This window comes from Paramormyrops kingsleyae, chromosome 1 (genome assembly GCF_048594095.1).
Source record: "Paramormyrops kingsleyae isolate MSU_618 chromosome 1, PKINGS_0.4, whole genome shotgun sequence".
Taxonomy (NCBI): domain Eukaryota; kingdom Metazoa; phylum Chordata; class Actinopteri; order Osteoglossiformes; family Mormyridae; genus Paramormyrops; species Paramormyrops kingsleyae.
Window position 1 is genome coordinate 8,628,753 of NC_132797.1, and position 22,804 is coordinate 8,651,556.

Below are 22,804 nucleotides of genomic sequence, written 5' to 3' on the forward strand. Positions count from 1 at the left end.
GACACAGCATTCCGACTTGCGGAGCCGCACAGCATCCCTTTACACGCTTGCTGAGCAATGCGAATCACTGCTGTGCACACATACACGGACGATCCATCAGGCTACTCTGGCTATAAAACACCAGTGACTGTTCGGCGCACTGGGTGTTGATGGAAACATATAAAGCAGGTGTGGGAGGAGCCAGGAAGTCCAGTGCAGCGTCTACAAGACACTGGGGTATAGAGCTGGACACAGAGATGGAGATAAGGGGTGGATGTGTGGCACTGTACCCATGATCGGAAGGTTGTCGGTTTCTATCCCAGGGCTGGTAGTGTGATGTCCTGTTGGACCCCAGAACAAGGCCCTTAAACCCCAGCTGCTCCAGGGATTGGCTGACCCTGCTTTTACAAAAATGTATGTGACTTAAGATAAAAGCGTCTACTATATAAATAAAACATAATGTAAACATCAGCAAACACACTGAAATAGTGGCAGCGATAGTGTGTCTGTGTCTGTGTCTGTGTGTGTGTGTGTGTGGCTTTCACATTTCATTCTTCTGGCGGATGTTTTTTTTTTCTGCGCTGGGGGCCTAATAGTAATAACACACCCCAGCTGGGGGGGGGGCGCCGCACTCACCACTTGGAACACCTTCCCCTCGTGGGCCGGTGTGACGAGCATCTGGGGCTGCAGCGCCGAGCGCAGGAAGGCTCCGTGTGCAGAGAGGGTGCTGCCCCCGCTGTGGGGACCCATGGAGAATCCTGCTGTTAGGGAACTTCCTGGCCTGGTGATTAGGCTAGCAGAGCCCCCCCCCCCCCAAACACACTCTCACACGCAGGCCTTAACCCCCCCCCAAACACACTCTCACACACACGCCTTAACCCCCCCCCCCAAACACACTCTCACACACACGCCTTAACCCCCCCCCAAACACAGCCTCACACACACGCCTTAACCCCCCCAAACACACCCTCACACACACGCCTTAACCCCCCCCCCAAAACACACTCTCACACACACGCCTTAACCCCCCCCCAAACACACCCTCACACACACGCCTTAACCCCCCCCCCAAACACACCCTCACACACACGCCTTAACCCCCCCCCCCCCCGCCGCCCCCCCAACACGGACACCTATCCTTCCTCACCATCCCCAGAGGTGTTACTGCAGCACAGGGTCATTAACACCAAAGTGTGTGTGTGGTCATGGGAATATATTATATCAAATGTCCCCACAATGTGATAATTTTGACCCTCTGGGGACATTTTTTTGCTTGCGATGAGGTCGTCCCGCCCGGGAGCTGAGTGTCTCTCCATCCCCCCCTACCTAATGAAGGAGCGCGACGGCTGAATGTGGGCGATGAAGGGGTCCTGATTGTAGCTGAACGTGCCGGGGCCTTCGATTGGGGCAGAGTCCATGGTAAGTGAGACAGGGACCCGGGCCAGGGCGCCGTGGGGGGGGGTCCTGCACGTCAGCATGCTGCGGGAGGTGCTGCAGGGGACGGGAGGAGCGTCAGCCAGGCCGCTAGGGCGTGCAAACCCTCCCCAGTTTGGCTTTAGCGTAGAACTGTCTTCCCGCTCAGATCGGGGCCACGCCTCTGCTGTGACACCCAAAGGGGCTCTCTCACCTCTGCAGCTGACATGGGGCGTTCCCGATGGAGACCTGTCTCAGCGTCCCACTGTCCAAATAATCCCCCCGGATCGTCAGCATCGTCCCCCCGGATTTGGGCCCGAAGTCAGGGAAGATCTCTGTGATGACAGGCTCCTGTACAGGCCAGCAAGTGGACGGAGAGTTTAGGTACAGCAGGGGCATGGGCAGGAGACAAGCAGTGTACGTGCGAGGTCTTACCACGAAGGAGAAGCCGTCTCTCTGAGCCTGGCTGTCTCCGCTGTTCACTGTGATGACGCCGTTACCGAGTGGCGTTCTCACCGCACTAGGTGTGCAAACGAGCCTGCAAACGAGCACGGTGAAAAAACAAAGTAGAGCACGATTTTTCTCAGATGAGGTCAGCATCTCGGCAATCGACGATAATCGGATTAAACCACAAAATAGCAGTTCTGTGGGCAGAAAGATTATCCCGCCGCATTTTAACAAAGGTGATACTGTGAATATGTTAATTATAAAACACGGAGGTTTTTGAGCTAAGAAAATGAATGTTAATACGACTCACTGGCTGAACGACTCAAGGCAACCATTTATAATTAAGTGCTTAGTGGAGTCTCTGTGTTAACGCAGGCTGTGGAATGTGCAGCCGTGTAACGGCCGGTCTGCGGGGACAAGGCGTAAACAGCCAGGACGGCACGTAGCATCGCATGAACATCGTACCGATTGCTGCTGCTCTCTCTCACGTCCAGCTTGCACGGGTTCCCGCCAATATGGATGTCCACGAGGCTGGCATCGAACCTCTCGCTCTTGTTAAAGCCGAACTCCCTCCCACAGATGGTGACGCGTGTGTTCCCTCCGATGGGGGCATTAGCTGGGGAGATCTCCAGGGAAGACGACACAAAGCAGGGCAAACCTCACTGAGAGAAACAGATTTTAGCTTTACAATCATTGCTTATGGGTACATGAGGCATCCACTTGCTGCTCTCCTTACGTTCATCTATCAGACGTTTTTATCCAAATCTACATACAACTAAGAAAGCAGAGTCGCACACTCCCAGGAGCAATTGAGGCTTAAGGGCCTTGTTCAGGGGCCAAACTATGATGCCACTCTGCTGACTCTGGGATTTAAACCGCCAACCTTCTGATCACAGTCACAAACTGGCCCCCAGCATGATTTTGGTTCCCAGAACCCTCTTATCAAAAGGGAACTGAGCCACAAGCATGCTAACAGGTATCACATTGCTGGCCCTGAAAGCCTGAGAGGTGATTCACGTTCACTGGGAGAAGTCAGAGAGACATCACGCCCCCTCAATGGCTTCCGGAAAGTAAAAGCCATTGTGTGGCTTTCCTTCCGCCGAGCTCGGTTTACCGAATGAAGCCCTTAGAATGAAGCAGTCTTAGAGCCCTCCGTTCCAGTCCATCTCAGGTCCTTCCAAAAAGAGCCAGGCACACAGAAGGCCACCTGCTCGTGTTTTTCGCTCACTTCAGATTCCATAATATAGTGCAGTCTAGTCATTGGGTGCTTTCACACCACAGGGACTTTTTTAGGAACCAGAACCTTTTTCCTGGAACCAGGAACTTTTGTCATGTTCACACTGCAAGAACTTGGTTGTAGTTTTTCAATTCCTACACCAGACTCAGTGCTTTTTGTTTGAACACAAACTACTGTGGAAAGGCTTACAGTGATATCTTACAGACTGATTGACCACAAACACCACTGCTAACTAGGAAGGATTGTGGAAGTGTATAAGTAATGGAACGAAAAATGAGCAGATGGAATCATTTTTATATTTCAGTGCATCACTGAATACCTCTTTGCTTACGTATCCATATTTCTGCAATGGAGAATGTAGATAACCAATATACATTTGTGAAAGTTGCCAGCGCTTATTAGCCCCACACAGTTCTTCTATTCTGTGGAAAAGGAAAGATCTATCTGCTGGCCAGATTTAATAAGAATTATAAACATGTATAAACATGTTTCATATAAATGAAAGATTGTGTCCCATTTCGATCAAAATTGAAACCTACAAACTTTTTGTGTCTCCCTTGTTTATTTAGAATAAAGGACTTCGATGGGCCAGAAACTTGTGTTGAAAGCGTCCATTATGAATTTTTAGCACCTTTGGTCGAAACTTACCACGGATATAGTGGGGGGGCAGGAATCCCGGGTCCAGCGTGAGGGGGAGCACTGCTCGGACCTGGAGCAGCGGCCTTGGCACCAGCCACAGCCCATGAAGTCCGGAGCCAGCAGGCAGGAGGTGCAGGTGGAGAGGGGCTCACAGCCTGGGCCCTCCAGAGGAACCTTGGTCAGCTAGAGCCAGAGCACAAGCTCATCAGAGCCGAGCAACGATCCAAGGAGCACATCAACGCAGCAAGAGGGTCTGACCTGAGCAGGTGCTTCTCAGACCAGGGTAAGCCGTACACTCACTTGACTTATCATGACTTGTTTGGACTTGCTAAGACTTTTTTGTCCAGTGTCCTTCAAGTATGACTCAAAAGTCAGACCTAACAGAGGTCCCTCCTCAGCTCTGCTTTCATGCTCATAACAAAAAATGTTCAGCATCCAGGCACTAGTGAGATGGAGACTGATAGGTTAGCAGGGAGATGTTTGACAGCATCTTTGGTCAAAGTTGTAGGTCACTAAGACCTTGTCCACTTCTGTGAATCAGTGTTGGAGCAGCATTCTCAGTATAACAATGGACAGTCATATCCTGTTGTTTTTTTTAAACTATTCTACTCTTTATGATTTTCTGAATGTCAGAGCATTTGAGCTCAGTGGCCAACTGAACTGTAACTTTTTCCATGGAGTTTATGGTTTTATGTTCAGTTTGTATTTATTCAGTGCAGTGCACTGCAAATGGTGAACACTAGATCCAAGACTTTTACTCACTAGATCACTCAGAGAACTGAGAACATTCTCGCCTCACATGCACAATTAGTGATGAGATGGATCCCTCAGATTCTCTCTGATGCTGTCTGACCTCCGCCAATGATGACAGCCACCCACTCACCTTGTTCCCTGTCACCAACAGCAGGGCGCCCCCTGGCTGCCGGGTGGAGAGCAGCGCCACCTCACGGGACACAGGTTTGGAGTCCAGCTGGAAGTTCACGTGGGCAGATCTCTGTCTGGAGCGCGAGACCACGACCTGAAAAGACGCCACAGCGTGTTCACTTGGCCGTGCAAATCCACGGCTGCTTAGTAGGAACCGGCAGAGACGACATCATCTGCTGTGCCTGCAGTAATGTTATATTTGGGATCAACTCAGTAAGGACTGTATTCCTCCCAAAGATGGATTCGTGGGTTCTGTGAGCTCAGGATTTAGACCAATCAGTATGTCCCCTTTCTGAGTATCTCAGCTGGGGAAGAACTCTTCCGTCACTCACTTAAAGCCATGTAATGCAGACTGGACTCTAGTCAATCTAGCTACAGTCACAGCAACTAAAATATAATAAAAATCTGCAAAAACAACACGTGAAGCACATAAAGGTCACACACTCAGCTGACGAGCCTGTGCTAGGAATCAAAGGCGAATCCGGTCACCCCTCATTCTCGACGGTTTTGGGGCAATTGAAACCCCAGACACTTGGAATGTCACACGACACCGATTTCATGAGCCAGGAAAGAATACCGTTCCGACTGGGGGGCAAATCTCCGTGAACAGGTTTACGAGTTAAGGAGGGAGATGTGTGAATTCGAGCATTTCGGGGGAATAATGGCGGGAAGGAAGCGCTGGTTGCGAGTGCGGAGGCTGCGTGATTCCCCATGCGACGGCAAGGAGCGGTTTTCGAGGGCTAAACACTTCCTCAGGCTGCACAATGGCCCCTGCGCTCCTACAGTACATTCTCACACGCTGCCCGATCTCTCTCTCTCCCCCGGACCTCCGCGGCGAATCGCGACAGCTGTGCCCGCTCGCCGCTCCCCTGAGCCTGCGCGACAGCTGCGCCCACTCTGAAGCATGGCGTGCGGGCCTACAGCGGGCACCCGTGCTGGTATTAACCTATCAGGGGCCTCGGGGTCCGCTCCGGCGCAGCTGTCGTGCTTCACCCTCCTCTAATCGCGTTTACAGAGCGTGTCGGAAAGCCCCCCCCGGATCCAGACCGGGGCTGCATTTTCGCAGAATGCCTCATATTTGTATCTTTGGCAGGTCATTTAGCGACAGAGCTCCCTGAAAACGCACCGACACGTAAAGCGCGGCTTTGCCGGCCTGGACCCGCGGTGGGCGGCTGTGATTGGGCAGCGGCGGCACAAACAGGAAGCCCACGCATTCGCCCACCTGCTCCCGCACCTCTTTGCCTCCTCATTCCACTGCAGTTTCATTGGCTGCGGGCCAACATCCTGCCGCGACGCACGCACGGCAAAAGCACCAAGCTGGGAAGCTGCAGGAATATTCTGGAATTTATGGGGCCAATATTTGTACAGCTACACTGCCCGGCTAAAAAAAAAAAGTCTCCATTTGAATTTTTCATTGGACCGCCTTTACCTTTACCTTATGGCGCACATTTGTCATGGCATTGTCTCCACAGGCTTATGCAATGTCTCACCCTTTATTTTCATCCAGATTTGCATTCATTTCTCACCGAGATCCTGTATTGACAAGTGAGTTGAACCTCCATAAAGCCTCCTTCAGCACATCCCAAAGACCTTCAATGAGGTTAAGGTCACAACTCTGTGGTGACCAAGTCATGAGGGAAAATGATTCCTCATGCCCCCTGAACCACTCTTTGACAGATCGATCCCAATGAATCTTGGCATTCTTGTCCTGGAATATGCCCATGCCAACAGGGAAGAAAAACTCCACTGATGATGGATGGAGGTGTAACCTGGCCATTCAGTAGATTCAGGTACTCAGCTGACTTTACGTTATTGGTGCATAATGTTGCTGAGCTGTAATAATGATCCATTCATTGGCTCTTAAGTATTTGCTGATAAATTTTTGGCCGGACAGTGTATATTATCCTTTATTTTATTAAAAAGTCACACTGGTTATGTTTAAGATATAGCCTCATATTTCTACATCTCTGCGATTTCTGGTAGGGTTTGGGTTTAGGGCAGAGGTTTTTTGATCAAAGGTCCACATCGGACGGTATTCAGTGGTCTGAAACAATATTCAATAACAACACAGCGATTCATTAACTTTAACGAATTAACAATAACTATTGATATAGACATTAGTATTTAACAATAATGGGAACAGTTCAACACTCGCTGATTGTTTTGACTATTTGTCATGTGGGGGGGGGGGGGAATTATAATGTGTTATATATGTGGTTCTACATCAACCATATAGATTCATAAGGTTATTATTGGCTGGGTCCGGATTAACTTGTGGTTCAATTCGCTTTCGGACCATGGTCTGGACTTTGAGCACCCCTGGTTTAGGGTTTAGGGATTAGGGTTTAGGGGTTAGTAATTAGGGATTAAGGTTTAGGGTTTAAGGTTACAGAATGATGACAGAGTGGTGTCAGGTGAGGTGTGTCTCCCACCTGGATGACCCGGCCCTTAGACGTTCCCAGGTTGGCCACTGTCTGCTCCCCCAAGGAGAAGACGGCGATGGAGGTGATCAGGACGTTGCTGAACTGGCCGCTGAAGTAGTCGAGGCGCGTCATGGTGCTGGTGACCTCCAGCTGGTAGGCCTCGCCGTGCTGCTCGCAGCTGGAGGCCTCATCCATGGAGCTCTGCAGCACAGTGCAGAACATCAGCGCGGCCGGCAGGCAAGAAACGCTGTTTTTCTGCCATTTAGCACAACAGTATTGAAGGGCCCATTGTGGGCCTTTAAGCTCAGACACAAGGGGTCCCATCCAGCGCGAGGCGGATAAAGACCCCGTGTTAAATGCATTTAATGGCCATGCAGCCTTGAGGAGAATCTCCAGCCCAAGGAAATATGTGCACTCCAGTGTAGTATTTCATCTGCTTGCCTCTCTGGGCATGAGGATGCAGCGCATCACGGCAATGAAGCTCCCCTGTGCTGGGATCATGGGCACAGGGACGAGCGGGAAAGCGGCACGGATTCTCCTCAGCTTCTGCATGATTCCTTGCAAACCTCAGTCTAACCGTTTTGTCTCTGAGACCGAAAAGATACATTCACATCTAATGGTCTGTGATCAGGCGGTTTCAGGTCAAAAGACGGGACTTGTAAAGGGAATGCAGCCATCAATAATTAATGAAGCGAGATCGCGACCCCCAAACCGTGACTAAACGGCCAAAAGAAAGTACACAGGCGTTTAATGATTAAAAGGGATCTCTGCGAGTGGTATATTGTTTCAGCAAAGAGCAAATAGGGGTCATGGAACACGGTGACCTGAACAGCGAAAGAAAAAAATGCGGCGATTCTTACAGGCGAAGTCAGAGACGGCATCGCACAGCATTCACAGATCAGTGCTCTTTGAGTTAAGGCTACTGAGTCACAGAACAGGAAGTGAACCACAAACAAAGAGATCTAAAGTACAAATACAGCCCTATCAGCACAAACTCCATCCTCCTCAAATAATGAGTGAGTGGCACTGACCTGTGGTCTTGCAATAGATGATACCTCATTCTGTTAAAGGCAGGGAAACACGGAGATTTCCAGGAAAGAATGTTAGTCTTATTCTGTCAAATGACAACATTCTCTCCTCCACTGCTTGAGGAAGTTTACTCCATTTTTAAAGGAAAAGTAGTGATGATAACACAAACAGTTTGTGCAGAATCAACTGTTATTTTTAGAGAAAAAACTAATGAAAAAGGTAAGTCTCACGAATGGATGCACACCCATGACATCAGCAGCAGCGCATGGGAAAGACGCAGCAAGAACGACTGCACTTTTCAGGGCAGCTGCATAGGTGCAAATGCGGCTGAGGAACAGTGGAAATCAGAGCCAGCGCTCATGGTTCCAGAGAAGTTATGGCTCGAATCAAGAGCATCAAATGACGTTTTCACAAGTTTTGTTTGAACCTGGGTTTCTGTTATTTTTGGGTTTTTTTCTAAACTTGAACTCTTTTCTGACATGAAGTCAGTTGGCCTTGAGTCCCCGATGTTGCCAGGGCAACCATGGGTTTCCCGTCGGGGGGCAGGGTGGGTGCCTCGGATTTACTGTGTTTGCTATAGGGCTCATGAGTCTTACAGAAGGATTGTCTCTGCACCAGTCACACCATCCAGTCTGTGAAGATAATATACCGCAAGCTGTCGATGGCATCACCGTTGAATTGCCATCATAAACCACTCATCACCTTCAGTGCCATTCCCAGTGCCTCCCAGTGGCATATAGGAGTCTTCAGGACAAGAATTCTGTTCCATATGCATTTTCCTGACATTCAAATGTCAAATTATCCTAAGAATGTCCCTACAGATGTCCCTCAAATGTCAAATTATCCTACATTTGATGAAATCCCTCTGTCTGTAAGCCTTGTCTCATCTCACTGGATGCCACAGACTTTCCACTGACTGCGTGTACTATTTATATGAAGAAGTAAAATGTCTTTCCACCAGCCCAGAGCAAATTCGGGGGCCCTCCAACCTGGCGGAGGCCTGCAGTTTATGAACACCACATCCTGGAGCAACTTCAGGGCAGGTCCCGCGCGGTCACACACTGTGGACGGCCGTGTGGGACCGCAGCTGGCCTGCAGGGGGCATACCCACAGGATGCCGCGCCAACGGGCACGCAGGAGAAAGAAAAGGAGAAAAATAAATGGAGCAGGAGAAACAATATTCATATTTCACTTCGGTGGTTTTTGTGTTATGGTGACAGGAACTTGCCGGTGTGACAGGAAGCAGGACGGAAAGCTCAGCGGCACCTGCTGTGGGGGGGGGGGAGTCCGGGGGGCCCTCGTTCCCCTGCCGTGTGACCGGCCTGAACCCCCCCCCCCCCACACTACCTGTCATCGGGCTGCTCTGCTCTTCCTGGGTTTCCGCCTGAGAAACAATACCTCCACAGTCCGTGCTGCTCCTGACAACATAAATTAAGGCTTGTTGAATGAATGATAACCGATTGTAATTTTCAAGAAAATGGCACTTAACCATTGCATACAAAGTCATTCTCACCTCACGGCAGAGAGGAGGCAGAGAGCATTTTAGATCTTGGGGGGGGGGGGGGAAGGGTGAAATCGCAGCAGCGGCCTCACCTGCCATCAGCCGACGCGGCCGCAGGTCGGCCCCCACAGAAAGGGCGCGATGACTGCAGACGGGGAATCTCAGAAACGCGCGAGGCGCTGACAGCCACTGAACCGGCGTCACACCATCCTCAGCTGAAAGAATTATGGGCCAAGCACTTCAGGCTGGGTCTACACCGAAACTGGGGAGGGTCAGCATCAGGGGTGCATTAACCCCGGGGGCCCCCCAGGAGGGCCATTTCAGTTCATTTTTGGAGCCGAAATTAAGAGAATTAAAAATGATGTAACGTCAATAATCCACTTATCTGGGAGTCAAGATGCCAGCAGTAAAAAGTGCCAATAAGGGGATCGACTGGGCAGATTTAATGCATCTAACCATTACATTTTCCCAACTTGGGGTGGGGCCTGATTTTGCTGGGCAGGGCCCCTTATTTTACCAGGCCCCTACACCACAGGATTGCCTAGGTATTAACTGGCCCTTGTCAAGTACAGGCGCTTAGCGAGTTACGATCACCGTCCCAAAGGGGGCGCTGCAGAGGGCAGCAGCTGCACAGCAGAACCTGGTGCGCTGAGGTAGCACACGGCGAAGTAGCACGAACCCACTGGCAAAACACTGCGCTTCATCAAGACCAGCACCTCATGGCACTGGAAGGGTTTCTTCCCACTGGCAGTCAAACTCAGTAACATGGTTCAGACCTGTGGGACACACACACACACACACACACACACACACACACACACACTAACTCGCCCAGCATCTCATTTATCCATGAATATGTAGAAAATTCAGATTAAGCTATTTCTCCATTGTCTTGCGTTTATTGCTCTGCCGCAAAGCATGAAACTCATATACTATTGTCTGCTGTATCCAGTATTCTGTTATATCTTTGTTCAGTGTGGTTATATTTTATGCTTTGTAACACACACACACACACACACACACACACAAGTTGGTCTTCCTATCTAAATGGGGACCAGAAACAATTCCATTCATTTCTATGGGAAAAACCCTAATCCCAATCACAACACCCTTAACCTCTACCCATCCCTAACCTTAACCATAAGTAACCAACCCAAATACAAGACTTTTCGCATTTTTACTTTTTTGATTACATTTGCAGATTTTTATTAACCTGAGCTTATCCAAATGGGGAAATTTCAGTAGGGAAATTTCAGGTTTTACCGCACTTTGGGGACAATTTGGTCCTCAAACGTGATCTATGCAAACCCATACACACACACACACACACACACACACACACACACTAACTCGCCCAGCATCTCATTTATCCATGAATATGTAGAAAATTCAGATTAAGCTATTTCTCCATTGTCTTGCTTTTATTGCTCTGCTGCAAAGCATGAAACTCATATACTATTGTCTGCTGTATCCAGTATTCTGTTATATCTTTGTTCAGTGTGGTTATATTTTATGCTTTGTAACACACACACACACACACAAATTGGTCTTCCTATCTAAATGGGGACCAGAAACAATTCCATTCATTTCTATGGGAAAAACCCTAATCCCAATCACAACACCCTTAACCTCTACCCATCCCTAACCTGAACCATAAGTAACCAACCCAAATACAAGAGTTTTGGCATTTTTACTTTTTTGATTGCATTTGCAGATTTTTATTAACCTGAGCTTATCCAAATGGGGAAATTTCAGTAGGGAAATTTCAGGTTTTACCGCACTTTGGGGACAATTTGGTCCTCAAACGTGATCTATGCAAACCCATACACACACACACACACACACACACACACACACACTGGGCCTAATAAAACTGATTCTAAAGTCTCCAGCATGGACACCACCAAGCTGTCCAAAGTAAACAGTGCTGTTGGACCTCAGCTCTTAGGAGGAGAAAGTCATCCAGGGGTGATCACGGCCACAAAGTTCTCCAGGTGGAGACCGGGTGGAGGCTTTGTGATTTAGACAGCAGGAAGGGGATTGTGAGGTAAGTATGGACCAGAGCTCATCCAGAGGACTGGAGAGGAGCACCGGGCCATATTTGGGTCAGGCGCGGGATCGTGGCTTGTAAGATGACGACCTGTGATGACATCAGCATACTTAATTGCTCCTGCTGCTAACTGGCACCAAGCAAACTGCAAGCTTTATGTGAAACAAACTGGACACTGACTAAAAAAAATGCTATTTTATTGTCATTTTAGTGCTGTGAAGCACTTTGGTTCAACTTAGGTTGCTGTAAAGTGCTATATAAATAAATGCTGATTGATTGATTGATAAACACGCAGCACGAATGCGAGGGTCCTCAGTTCTCCGTAGGTCCTCCCACGGACAGGATACGAGGCACGGCAGCAGGCAGCAGGGTATCCGGGTGTGAAGCCATATCCTATTACGGCATAATTCTGAGCTTTGAGGGGTGTTTGGGCGAGACTGGAAGACAAACATGCTGAATACTTAAGCACACAGCCAGATAAACCTTGCGAGTGCCTTTGGACCTGAGACCACAGACAAATAAACAAGACAAAATCAATACAAACATGATTTACTCACGCTGTAACCTTAACTCGCAAAAGTGCCACACGAGAAAGACTTTCTTCCTTTCAGTGTTTTCACACTGTAAAATCCATTTAGCAGAAAAAAACTGCATTTTATTCCTGTCTGCCTGAAGGGTCCTGACGTGTTGCTGCTGCCGCTATGGCTGACTGAGTTTGAGCAGCTCTCACTGCGAGGGCCTATATCCCCGACCTGCAAGGCCATTCAGCCGAACGGGGGAGTTTCCAGCGGCTCTGCTGAGGAAATTGGCTACAGGAGGCTGAATGCGAGTTAACAGAGCAGAAAACTGAAGGCTTTTATGTGATTTCGAGGCCGAAAAACCACAAAGGGGAAATTGGAATAGATAAAATGTTAGGGAAGCAAATGAAAATGCCTGTGAATCACAAATGTACGCACATAGTGACAGATACACACAGTCGTCACTTTGCAAACATATCTCCTCGCGTCCAGCATCTCCAAGCTGCCACAATCCGCAGAGAGTAAACAACAGGTCCACTTCAGGCTATTTATGGGGCTTCACTTGCTATAAAAGAGACATTATCTGGCCGGTGTGGCTTACCACTGATGGGTTTACCTGCAGGGGTTACGCGCCTCCGAGTGCTGGCCAGACAGGAGCTCGCACACACATTCACCAAACGTCGCGAGTCTGTGCACCTTCATCAATGATTAACTATAACAAACACAAGATATTCTGCTCTGTCCTCCACCGCAGAGCTGCTTCAGCTGTTCGTGATAAACATCTGCGCTAACTGGCCCATTACGGCTGAGCAAACAGCAGTGGGGCCTGCCTTCCTGCACAGAGCAGCTCTCTAACGTGAATGTGTTTCAAAATGCCACTGGGCTGAATTCACTGGCACTGGCCCCGCATTAGTGAACAGACACTGCAAGGGCGCAGCTTGGAAGCAGCTCAGGTGCCTCTCGGTGGATAATAAAGGTCAGCTGGGCCACACCTGTACAGCTTCCATCAATGAAGGGGGCACCGGTGATGCCTGTGACTCATCGTGAGGAGGGGGGGCAGCTGGGGGAGGCTCTGCGTCGCCCTCTGGCTGAAGGGCAGAGTGCCACACTAAACATCCCCACGTGGTGAGTCACCGGCAGAGGATCAAAGGGAGACGCGGGCCCCAGACCGGGGGTGGGGGTGGCACAGGTGTGGTGCCTCCCTGCTCAGCTGGAGGAGAACGGAGAACTGCCCCCAGATTTAGATCACCATTCTCTCCAACAAGATGGTGTTTCCTAAAGATCCGACCCCCCGACAGTCCTATAGGGCGTACCGGACATCATGTAACAAGCAGACCCCCTGTCCTCAAGGGAAACATTACCGTTATAATTTGCAGATGTTCTAAGACATTTTGATCTTTGATCTATAAAAGGAGCAATTTCAGTAATTCCCCCTTTAAATGTCATAGTCACTTATAATAATGTGTGGTCTCCCCGCCGTTGGGTTTCTGGTGCTCAACATATCGAACACTTGTTTGTTTGAATGTTCCTGCAATTAAGCTACAAGCTGAGAGTTATTTATGCCTGATTCGTTAAGTGATGCCACTGGGCAGCTGCAGGCCTGCAGATCAATAGTGAATTAATGATGCTTGTTGGCCTGCAGTCATTAACCTGCCTGGGAAATCCTGCCCTCATCCCATTTCTGGAACTTTGCTTAAATTACCAGCATATAAGAAAGCAAACAAACATATTTCTTTTCCTAATAGTGCAAGATCACCTGTAATCGTACAATACAAATATGCTTAAAAAAAGAGAGAAAAGAAAACAAATCTAATCTACCGTCAATAACTTTAATCAAGCTAATTAACTGCCATGTTAAGCTACGTCTCGCTAATAACGTTGAAGATTAGGATGGGACCAGATCTCAGAAGGAAATCGCAAAAGCAAATATAGCTCTGGGTTCTGAGCATTCGCCCCTTTCAGCTGGAACATCGCTCACCTTCAGCTCCATCAGCACTGCTTACACAAGACGCCGGCCTCGGGCCCTAAAAGCAGCGTCGGCTATCTTCTAATCAACACACACACATTAGTCCACTATGACCGTTATAACAAATGAACATTCTCCAGGAACAGATGACGTTCATTTTTATAACCTCTGCACTTGAGGTTTATAAAGACGTATAAATACTTCAGGGTCCCCTGTGAAGGTACAGAGGCAGGCAAAGTGAGAGACAGCCCTTGTAGACTGAAGGCGACCAGCAGCTGAAAATATCTCACATCTATATTTATCTACAACAGTTTACTGGTTACGGCCTATTTTGGAAGATAATAGATTAACTAATTAAAAGATGAACCTGAAATGAATCCTGGGACGAATCACCAATGACAGATATCATGATTCTCATATTAAGAAATGAAAAGTTTACCATCATGCCCACTGGGAAATGATTCATTTAGCAAATCCTCCATCGTACACAAATACTTGCCAGAGCCTTTTAAGGTCAGTAACAGCCTATGAGATGCCGTACGATGTTGATTCTTTAATTATACAGTCTTGTCTTGTCTTCACCAAAGTGGGCGACGTGTTTAACTGGGTAATGGATGGGCTGATTCCTAAATCAGGTCCACATTCCTTCAGATAGCGATCATCTTCCTAAAATTATTCCACATCCTGTTCTTCAGCCGTTGACTGTCATGATTCAAAAGCGATTTGTAAGCTTGCTGACAGTTACTCATACATTTAAATTATTAAAAAAGCAAAAGGAATAGAGTTCCTATTTGTTTTTCAGATATCCTATGTGTGTACTGTGTTCTTTATAAATTAGTTTGCGCCACGTATATTACTGTCTTTGCACTGTGATGTCTGCTATGTCTTTGTATTCGGTGCACTTTAGGTACCTGACTTCTGTATGCAAGAGAATTTCCCACCTGGGATCAATGATCTTATCTTAAACGAATACGTGTTAAAACCAATTCACAACTGAAGGACAGCTGGTGAAATTAAAACAAAAAACGAAAATTAAACTAATTCAGATATCGGCAGATAGATTGTCAGCAGCTAAATCCCTGTCAGTATCGACCCGCTGATTTAGTATTTGGCCAATCGGTACTGATGGACGGCACACGTGAGCAACGGACTAAAGATCCATCTATCCAGGTGATTTAGAGAGGCAGGAAGCTGAGTGATGCAGGTCTGCAGTGAGGTATCTGTGACGGCGGTTTCCTAAATCAAGGCCACTCTCTGCATAGTGACAGTGTTTCGATCCTGTGATGGACCTTTAGAATACCTCCATGAGAGGAAGTATGAGAGATGTGATACAAAGTCCATACTTTCTGTGGGTCACTAGGCCAGCAATAATGTTTAGATCCGCTGAACACTGAGAAACGCAAACCTGAAACAGCAGATTGATCAATGAAGTCACAGCACCAGAGAGCCTGAGAACGTCTTCCTTACCGAGTTGAAGCAACGCTTCTCTTCTGAGCCTTTGAAGTGGAACGGCTGCCTCGTGTGGCACTTCTGCATGAAGTCCCTGAAGAAGATGTTGACGTCTCGGATGGGGATGATGCAGACGGCTGAGCTGGCGGAAGTTTCCGGAGAGTCCGGCTGGCTGCGTGCGAAGGCAGCGAAGAGCACGTCCTCGCCCTCGTCCAGGCCCATCTCCTCGCGGAGCGCCCGCCCGGGCTGGGCCACATGGGCGGCCTGCAGGACGTTGAACACCTCGACGCGGGTGGCCCGGCGCCGCCGCTTCTCCGTCAGGATGCACTCGAAGGGCAGCTCGGCGTAGCGCCGCAGCTCGGGCTCGGAGGCGCACATGCGCACGATGCGCGTGTGGAATGCGCGGGAGCTGCGGTCCTCCGGCTGCACGGTCAGGAAGTAGGCGTGCGGGCCGCTCCGAAAGGCATGCACGTACCGGATCAGGAAGCTGTCAGGAAGCTGGGGCACGAGGTCCATGTATGACTGGTTAGAGAAGAAGTGGAAGCCGTCTTGGGTCTCCTTCATGCGCCGGATGGAGATGGCATGATGCGAAATAGGGGGCGCCACTGTGTTCCCCACGAAGAACCTGACGACGCCCCCGCTCTCGATGCTGAGGATGCGGGTCCCAGCGGGGCTGGCGATGCAGTCGGGACACCCGCGCTGGCCGCTGTTGGCCTTGGGGGTGTACATGCACTCTACCTGCGGGGGGTGCCGCCCGCCATCCAGGACGTACCGGAAGCAGACTCCACCATGGGCGGAGCCACAGCTGAAGAGCTCTTCATCGTAAAAAGTCTCCATGAGCAGGGCTATGTTGATGTTGTCCTTCAAGCCGCTAGCAGAGGTGTTGGTCTCCTGGCTGCAGTCCTGACAGGGGGAGCAGGACCTTCCCTCCATCACGGGTCCCGTCTTGTACTCAGAGACTTTCCGTAAGTCTTCATCCAGCAGGTAGATGCTGTTTGTTGCTCCCACGTAGACACGGCTGTCGTACGTCACGAGACTCTGAATGGGGGCGTCTGCCGAAAAGCTGGGCAGAGCGTACTTCATGGAAAGATTGAGCCTGGACCCTTCTGAGGTCTCTTCACACTGCCCGCTGGCCCCGAGCGGCAGCGCCCCCAAATGCAAGCAGATGGAGATGCAAGCGGACAGCAGCGTGCTGGTCCTCATGTCGGCCCTGAGGAAAGGGAGGCAACAACGAACAAAGAGTCAGTGACTCAGGAAGACCATTAATCACCGGAATCAGCACAGGTTTTTGCTGCAGTAAAAATGGATCCGTTCCAGATTGTGCAAAATTGCAGAAAAACCTGACAAATTAATAAATGACCAAGTCACAAAATTAGTCATTGAAGGTGCTTGTAAACATGACAAAATTAATTATGTTGTGTCCTGACTTTGAACCACTTATTATTTAAATTATTACAGATTTGCAATAGTGAATCGTCCACGCTCGCGGAGCAGTGGACTAAATCGGGAATGACGGGATCGGAACACTCAGGCTGTTAGTAAAGCTGGTTATCTGCGTTTAAAAGTGCTTAGATGGTCTTCTATCTGGGTGTTTTCTCATCCAGTGATAGGGTCTGGCTTCGGCTGGCAGAGTTAAGGATTTATCAGATACTAAACATGCTCAGATTTGCCAAAGTGAGTTTCGTAAACGCGCTTTTGAAACGCCATAAACAGACTGGAAAGATAAATGCCAACGCAGTACTTAAAATATGAATATCTTTAAAGTACCCCTTTTCAGTTTAACCCATTATTCCGTTACAGATTAATAGTGTTTATATTTTCTTTGATTAGACGTAAATGTGTACATAAAATATGACCAGCATAAACCATAAACCAACCAGAAATATCCAAAGTGATATGATTACGCAAAATTCTTAATTTCAAAGTAAGGCAGAGATGTCCATGCTTCGTAGTTTGTAGTATAAATATCCAACATTTCAGTGGAGTTAAAATGCATGAACGTTAAGTCTCCTTATGAAGCCCCGGAGCTGAATCTACAGGAGCATTAATAAAGAAACACGACCTAACGTTAAGTTTTTACAGAAACTCCACGTGCCATACCTCATTTCTGAACCTAATAACTAGTCGGTATTTAGCCAGAATTACATAGTCGAAAAACTGCGTGAAATGTTAAACCTAGAGCCGCGTCGTTAACGCTTTTTGCAGTTTAAGGTTTAGCAAAAAATGCACATTAGAGTTTTAAAACGCCTGTACCTCCGCATGTTGTTTGCAGTCCGCGCAGTTTCTGGGTTTGGGCTCAGATCATGCCGAAACGCAGTAGGTGCACAGCGAGCGATCTGGCTCCGGGATGCTGCGCAGATCATTCATAGAGTTTCCCTTTCTGGTGGCACTATCTGCAGCTCAGATCCTTAACTTAAAGCTTCCCCTTCTGGTTACACTATCTCCGCCTTTCGCTCCCGTCTTGCTGGCGCTCGGCACTCTGTCAGATGCAGGTGAGGCTGGGGGTGTCACCCTCAGCTGGGGGTGTCCCCATCGGCACAAAACCAGCCCCCAAAGAGACTGCGAGGTGGGACCTTCAAAGAAGCATCTGTATCTATGGACTTAATGACAAAAAAAAACTTTAGGATAAATTAATCAAACCTTGCATATATAAAATATCTTAAAGGTGTAATTTCACACTCCGCATCCGGGGCTAATAATGGTGTCTGTGTTCATATCAAATATGCGATCTTGTAAGCTCTACATAAAGTACAAAACCGTAAAATGGCATGACAAAATGTAATGGAAATACCCTCTTTCTGAGGAGGTGGTATCAAAGCACACATTCTCCTTAAATGTACACAAGTCGTTTATCAAAACTCGAGTTTTATGACAGCGCCATATGCTGTGTAGGACTTTGCAGCTTGGTAAATATTTTAATTACGGTAAGCCTCTTATGGGCCCCGCTAGCAAACTGTTGTTCTCACCCAGTTTTACACTGCGTGCCAGATCTTTAGAGCAAAACACTGCTAATTTTTTTTTACATTTATACGAATTAAGGCTCATTACACAACGTGGCTCCAGTATAATACTCCCTGGAGGCTGTGTCTCTACAGTCGTACCACAAGACGTACATCGGCGACGTGTAGCTTACTGTGCGTCCCTGTCGCTTTTTTTTTGGTTTAGATATGTGCTGTATGACCTGCACCACCCGTTTCAGAGACATGTTACCTGTACCTATCTGTCCCGTTGTATTGCACAGTATTATATTGGTAATATATCCCCTGCACTGAATTATTGTCAGTTTGTCTATTTGCACACCCCACAAACTACCTCATCCTCGTATCGCACTACTTATTGTCAGGGTTGCCAACTTTGGTCAGCTGGCTGGCGTGAGATTTTCAATTCGAGACAAGTCTGCATACTCATTTACATGTATGTAACGGTTTTATTACCTAATTGTTACTTGTCTGTAGGGTTTGCAGACTACCCGAACGATTGTGATATTTAGCTCATATTAGGTTTATAATGGAATACATTACCCATAACATTTCTTGCGTGAGCGTGACAGTCTGAAAGAGTGAGTGTCACGCCAGATACGTACGTGTGATTTGGCAACCCGGCAAATCCCTGTATTTATTACCATGTCTTTTTATTCTTATAATGTCTTGTGCTGTATGTATTGTACTTCTGTTAGTTTTATCCCCACATGCTTCCCCCCCTCCAAAAAAAACATGTGGCCGAAAAATTTCATTGTAATACCCAAATGTAAGGTCGACGACTTTACCAATTTCCAATTTCAATATGCAAACGGATTGATTTTCTTTGTCGCCATCTCCTGTTGAAAATGTGCATAGGACAACATATACACTATATTTCCAAATGTATTGGTACACCTCCCTTGACTCAAACATGAACTTTAATGACGTCCCATTCTTAATACATAGGCTTTAATATGGTGTTGGCCCACCCTTTGCAGCTATGACAGCTTCTACTCTTCTGGGAAGGCTGTCCACAAGGTTTAGGAGAGTGTTTATGGTGTTTATGGGAATTTTTGATCATTCTTCCAGGAGAGCATGTGTGAGGTCAGGCACGGATGTTGGACGAGAAGGCCTGGCTCACAGTCTCCACTCTAATTCATCCCAAAGGTGTTCTGTCGGGTTGAGGTCAGGGCTCTGTGCAGGCCAGTCACGTCCCTCCACACCAGACTCGCTCATCCATGTCCTTATGGACCTTGCTTTGTGCACTGGTGCGCAGTCATGTTGGAACAGGAAGGGGCCATCCCCAAACTGTTCCCAAGAAGTTGGGAGCATGAAATTGTCCAAAATGGCTTCGAATGCTGCAGCAGTAAGAGTTCCCTTCACTGGAACTAAGGGGCCAAGCCCAACCCCTGAAAAACAACCCCACACCATAATCCCTCATCCACCAAACTTTACACTTGGCACAATGCAATCAGGCAGGTACCGTTCTCCTGGCTACCACCATACCCAGACTCCTCCATTCAATTGCCAGACAAAGAAGCATGATTTGTCACTCCACTGCTCTAGAGTCCAGTGGTGGCGTGCTTTACACCACTGCATCCGACGTTTTGCATTGCACTTTGTGATGTAAGGCTTGGATGCAATTGCTTGGCAGGAAACCCATTCCATGAAGTTCTCTACACTGCTCTTGAGCTAATCTGAAGGGCACGTGAAGTTTGGAGGTCTGTAGCTATTGACTCTGCAGACAGTTGGAGGGGAATCCCAATACTTTTGGCAATATAGTGTATTTCATCCTTCCATCCATCTTCCAAGTGTGAGTGTGGACTGAAACCAGGCCATGACAGAAACAAGGCTGCCTGACACAGGGAGAGCACACACACACACACGCACGCACGCACACACACACACACACACACACACACACACACACAAACCCGCTTGCACATGTGGGGTAAACATATCCTTATGGGGACCGCTCATTCATTTCAATGGGAAAAATACTAACGCTAACTATGACAACCTTAAGCCCTACCCTGCCCTAACCATAACCATAAGTAACCTAACAAAATACAAGAGTTTTTGCATTTTTAATTTTTTCATAGCAGTCACCGATTTTTATAAAATAGAGTTTTTCTTTATGGGGACCAGGAAACCGGTCACCATAAGGGAAAAAAATGGATATTTATCACGTTATGGGGACATTATGTCCCCATAAGGATAGGTAAACCCGCTCGCACACACACACACACGTACTCATGCACACACACATTATTCGTATATTTCTATCTTCGTGGAGACAGGTTTGACCACATTGTGGGGACATTTGGGACAGTAGATGAAAGTACAAGTTTACCTTTTCTTTTATTTTTCTTAATCACAACTACCTGCCCAGGTGAGTAAATACACTGCTAAGATAAAATAAGATAAGATAATATAAGATAAGATAAGATAATCTTTATCGATTCCAGGTGGAAATTCTCTTGCACACAGTAGCAACATACGTAAATGCAAACATATAGTTCACATCAAAGACAAAGAGCAAAGACAATGATACACACTGCAAGCACATATTAAAAGTACACATTGGGCAAATAGAATACCATCGAGGAAATAAATATTCAAACATTAACGGGTAGTCTATGTCAAATTAAAAAACGAAATCACCGGACGTTTATTAAGTCAAAGACGAGATGACTACATGATTTTTGGGGGTGGAGGTGGTACCCCAGGAGTAGGCGCTGCAGGTCCTGATGACAGCAGGGAGGGAAGCCAATGGGTAATGGCGCTTCAAGATAGCGCCCCCTGGAGCGCGTGGGCAGTATTGCTTACAATGTTGCCCAGTTATGTCTGTTATCACCTACATTCAAATACCCGTTCGATTAGAGATACTTTTCGCTTTTCTCAGCTCAGTGGGGTTGGGGCTGCATCAGGTTTTTGCAGCGTGATGCCATGACGATTCATTTAAAAGTGACTGCACGTCACTGCTGAATGATTACGATGGGCAGCAAATTAATCAGCATAGATCGATAGATTAGACACTCAGCAGGATGTTCCTGCCACAGTTCACCCTGACTGATGTCTCAGCCCTTTGGACTTAATCAGGTTACCTTTGTGGTTTAATCGTCTTTGTCAATATAACCGTGATTTAATGAGTTTCTGTAGTCAGCAACGATAGAAAGGTTAAATTGAACGTGAAATACTTGACTTGATCATTTAAAAATGAACTTAAAGTATACGTGTCGGCTGTGTAACTGCCATTAGGGTCAGTTATGCTGTTTTAAGTTTAATTAATTTAAATATAAGAATAATTTAAACATAATTCAAATTCCAGCATTATTTGACTTGAAGAATGTATTCATTAACATAATTATAATTAAAGGCATATGTTTGTAAGGATCTTTCTAGTATTTCTATAGCGGAACTAACCTTGGGGTCTGGTCAGTTTTGTTGGTAACATTTTTTTGCTCAGTTAAGCGAAGCACTTGTTATGCGGCTGAGAAAATATTTTAAGTTATAATGTAGATATTCGTGGAGATTTGAGTTATTGGAAAAGCTGCAATAACAAGTTTTCTTTCTTTAACTCCTCTTGAATTAACGCGGCCAATGAGGTACGAGAGATGCAATTTTGCAACTTGCAAGTTAATGGCGTGTGCGAGCTGTATTTATGCCTGTGTTCGGTTATTTCTAGGAAAATGGCTGTGACTGATTCATTTTATGATTTATGTGCTTTATTTTATCGAGTTCTCACGACATGCCTGCCCGGATGGATATGCGAATAAGTGCCTGTGATCGGAGATCAACTTGTGTTCGTAATTGAGGGGAGTTACAAGCTGCGTGGTGTCAAATAAAGGATCAGTAAAAGATTGAGATGTACATCAATAGACATTAATGTTTGATTTACATTGATAATGGGACAGATTAATATGCAGCCCAGTATGCTTTTGACAGTGTATTTTTACACATCCACACATTATCGTTACATTTGAAGCGGGAGAGTGACGCAGGTTTCAGCTGAAGATGAAATTGACAGCCAATCGGGCTGTGCAGACACCAGTTTTTTTGGTCGAGGTTAGGAATGGCTCGATGAAAAAGATGCTTTGTGGACGGAATGAATGGTGAAAGTCAGCAAAGGCCTGTTTTCTAGGGCGAGGTGAACAAAAACATCAATCAAAATGTCTATCACATGGCTCCAAACAGATGATACCTTCCAGAATCAACTATAAAAATAGTCTGCATAGTTTTGTATGAAACATTCCTTTCATACCTGAG

The 22,804-nt window shown here is 47.2% G+C and overlaps 1 protein-coding gene across 1 annotated transcript in view; it reads right to left on the bottom strand.

The window, feature by feature from the left end:
- The window catches only part of met (MET proto-oncogene, receptor tyrosine kinase), a 32,321-nt gene extending 14,182 nt beyond the window's left edge, over positions 1-18,139 (bottom strand). Inside the window, exons 1-10 of the mRNA XM_023809086.2 lie at positions 17,829-18,139; positions 15,594-16,785; positions 7,072-7,263; positions 4,599-4,733; positions 3,725-3,898; positions 2,305-2,465; positions 1,828-1,930; positions 1,607-1,743; positions 1,306-1,470; positions 616-715 (exon numbers count right to left, since the gene is read on the bottom strand). Coding sequence (XP_023664854.2) covers positions 616-715; positions 1,306-1,470; positions 1,607-1,743; positions 1,828-1,930; positions 2,305-2,465; positions 3,725-3,898; positions 4,599-4,733; positions 7,072-7,263; positions 15,594-16,785; positions 17,829-17,938 — 2,469 coding nt within the window. The 5' untranslated portion in view covers positions 17,939-18,139. The remainder of the gene's footprint in view (positions 1-615; positions 716-1,305; positions 1,471-1,606; positions 1,744-1,827; positions 1,931-2,304; positions 2,466-3,724; positions 3,899-4,598; positions 4,734-7,071; positions 7,264-15,593; positions 16,786-17,828) is intronic.
- Between the last annotated feature and the right edge of the window lie 4,665 nt (positions 18,140-22,804).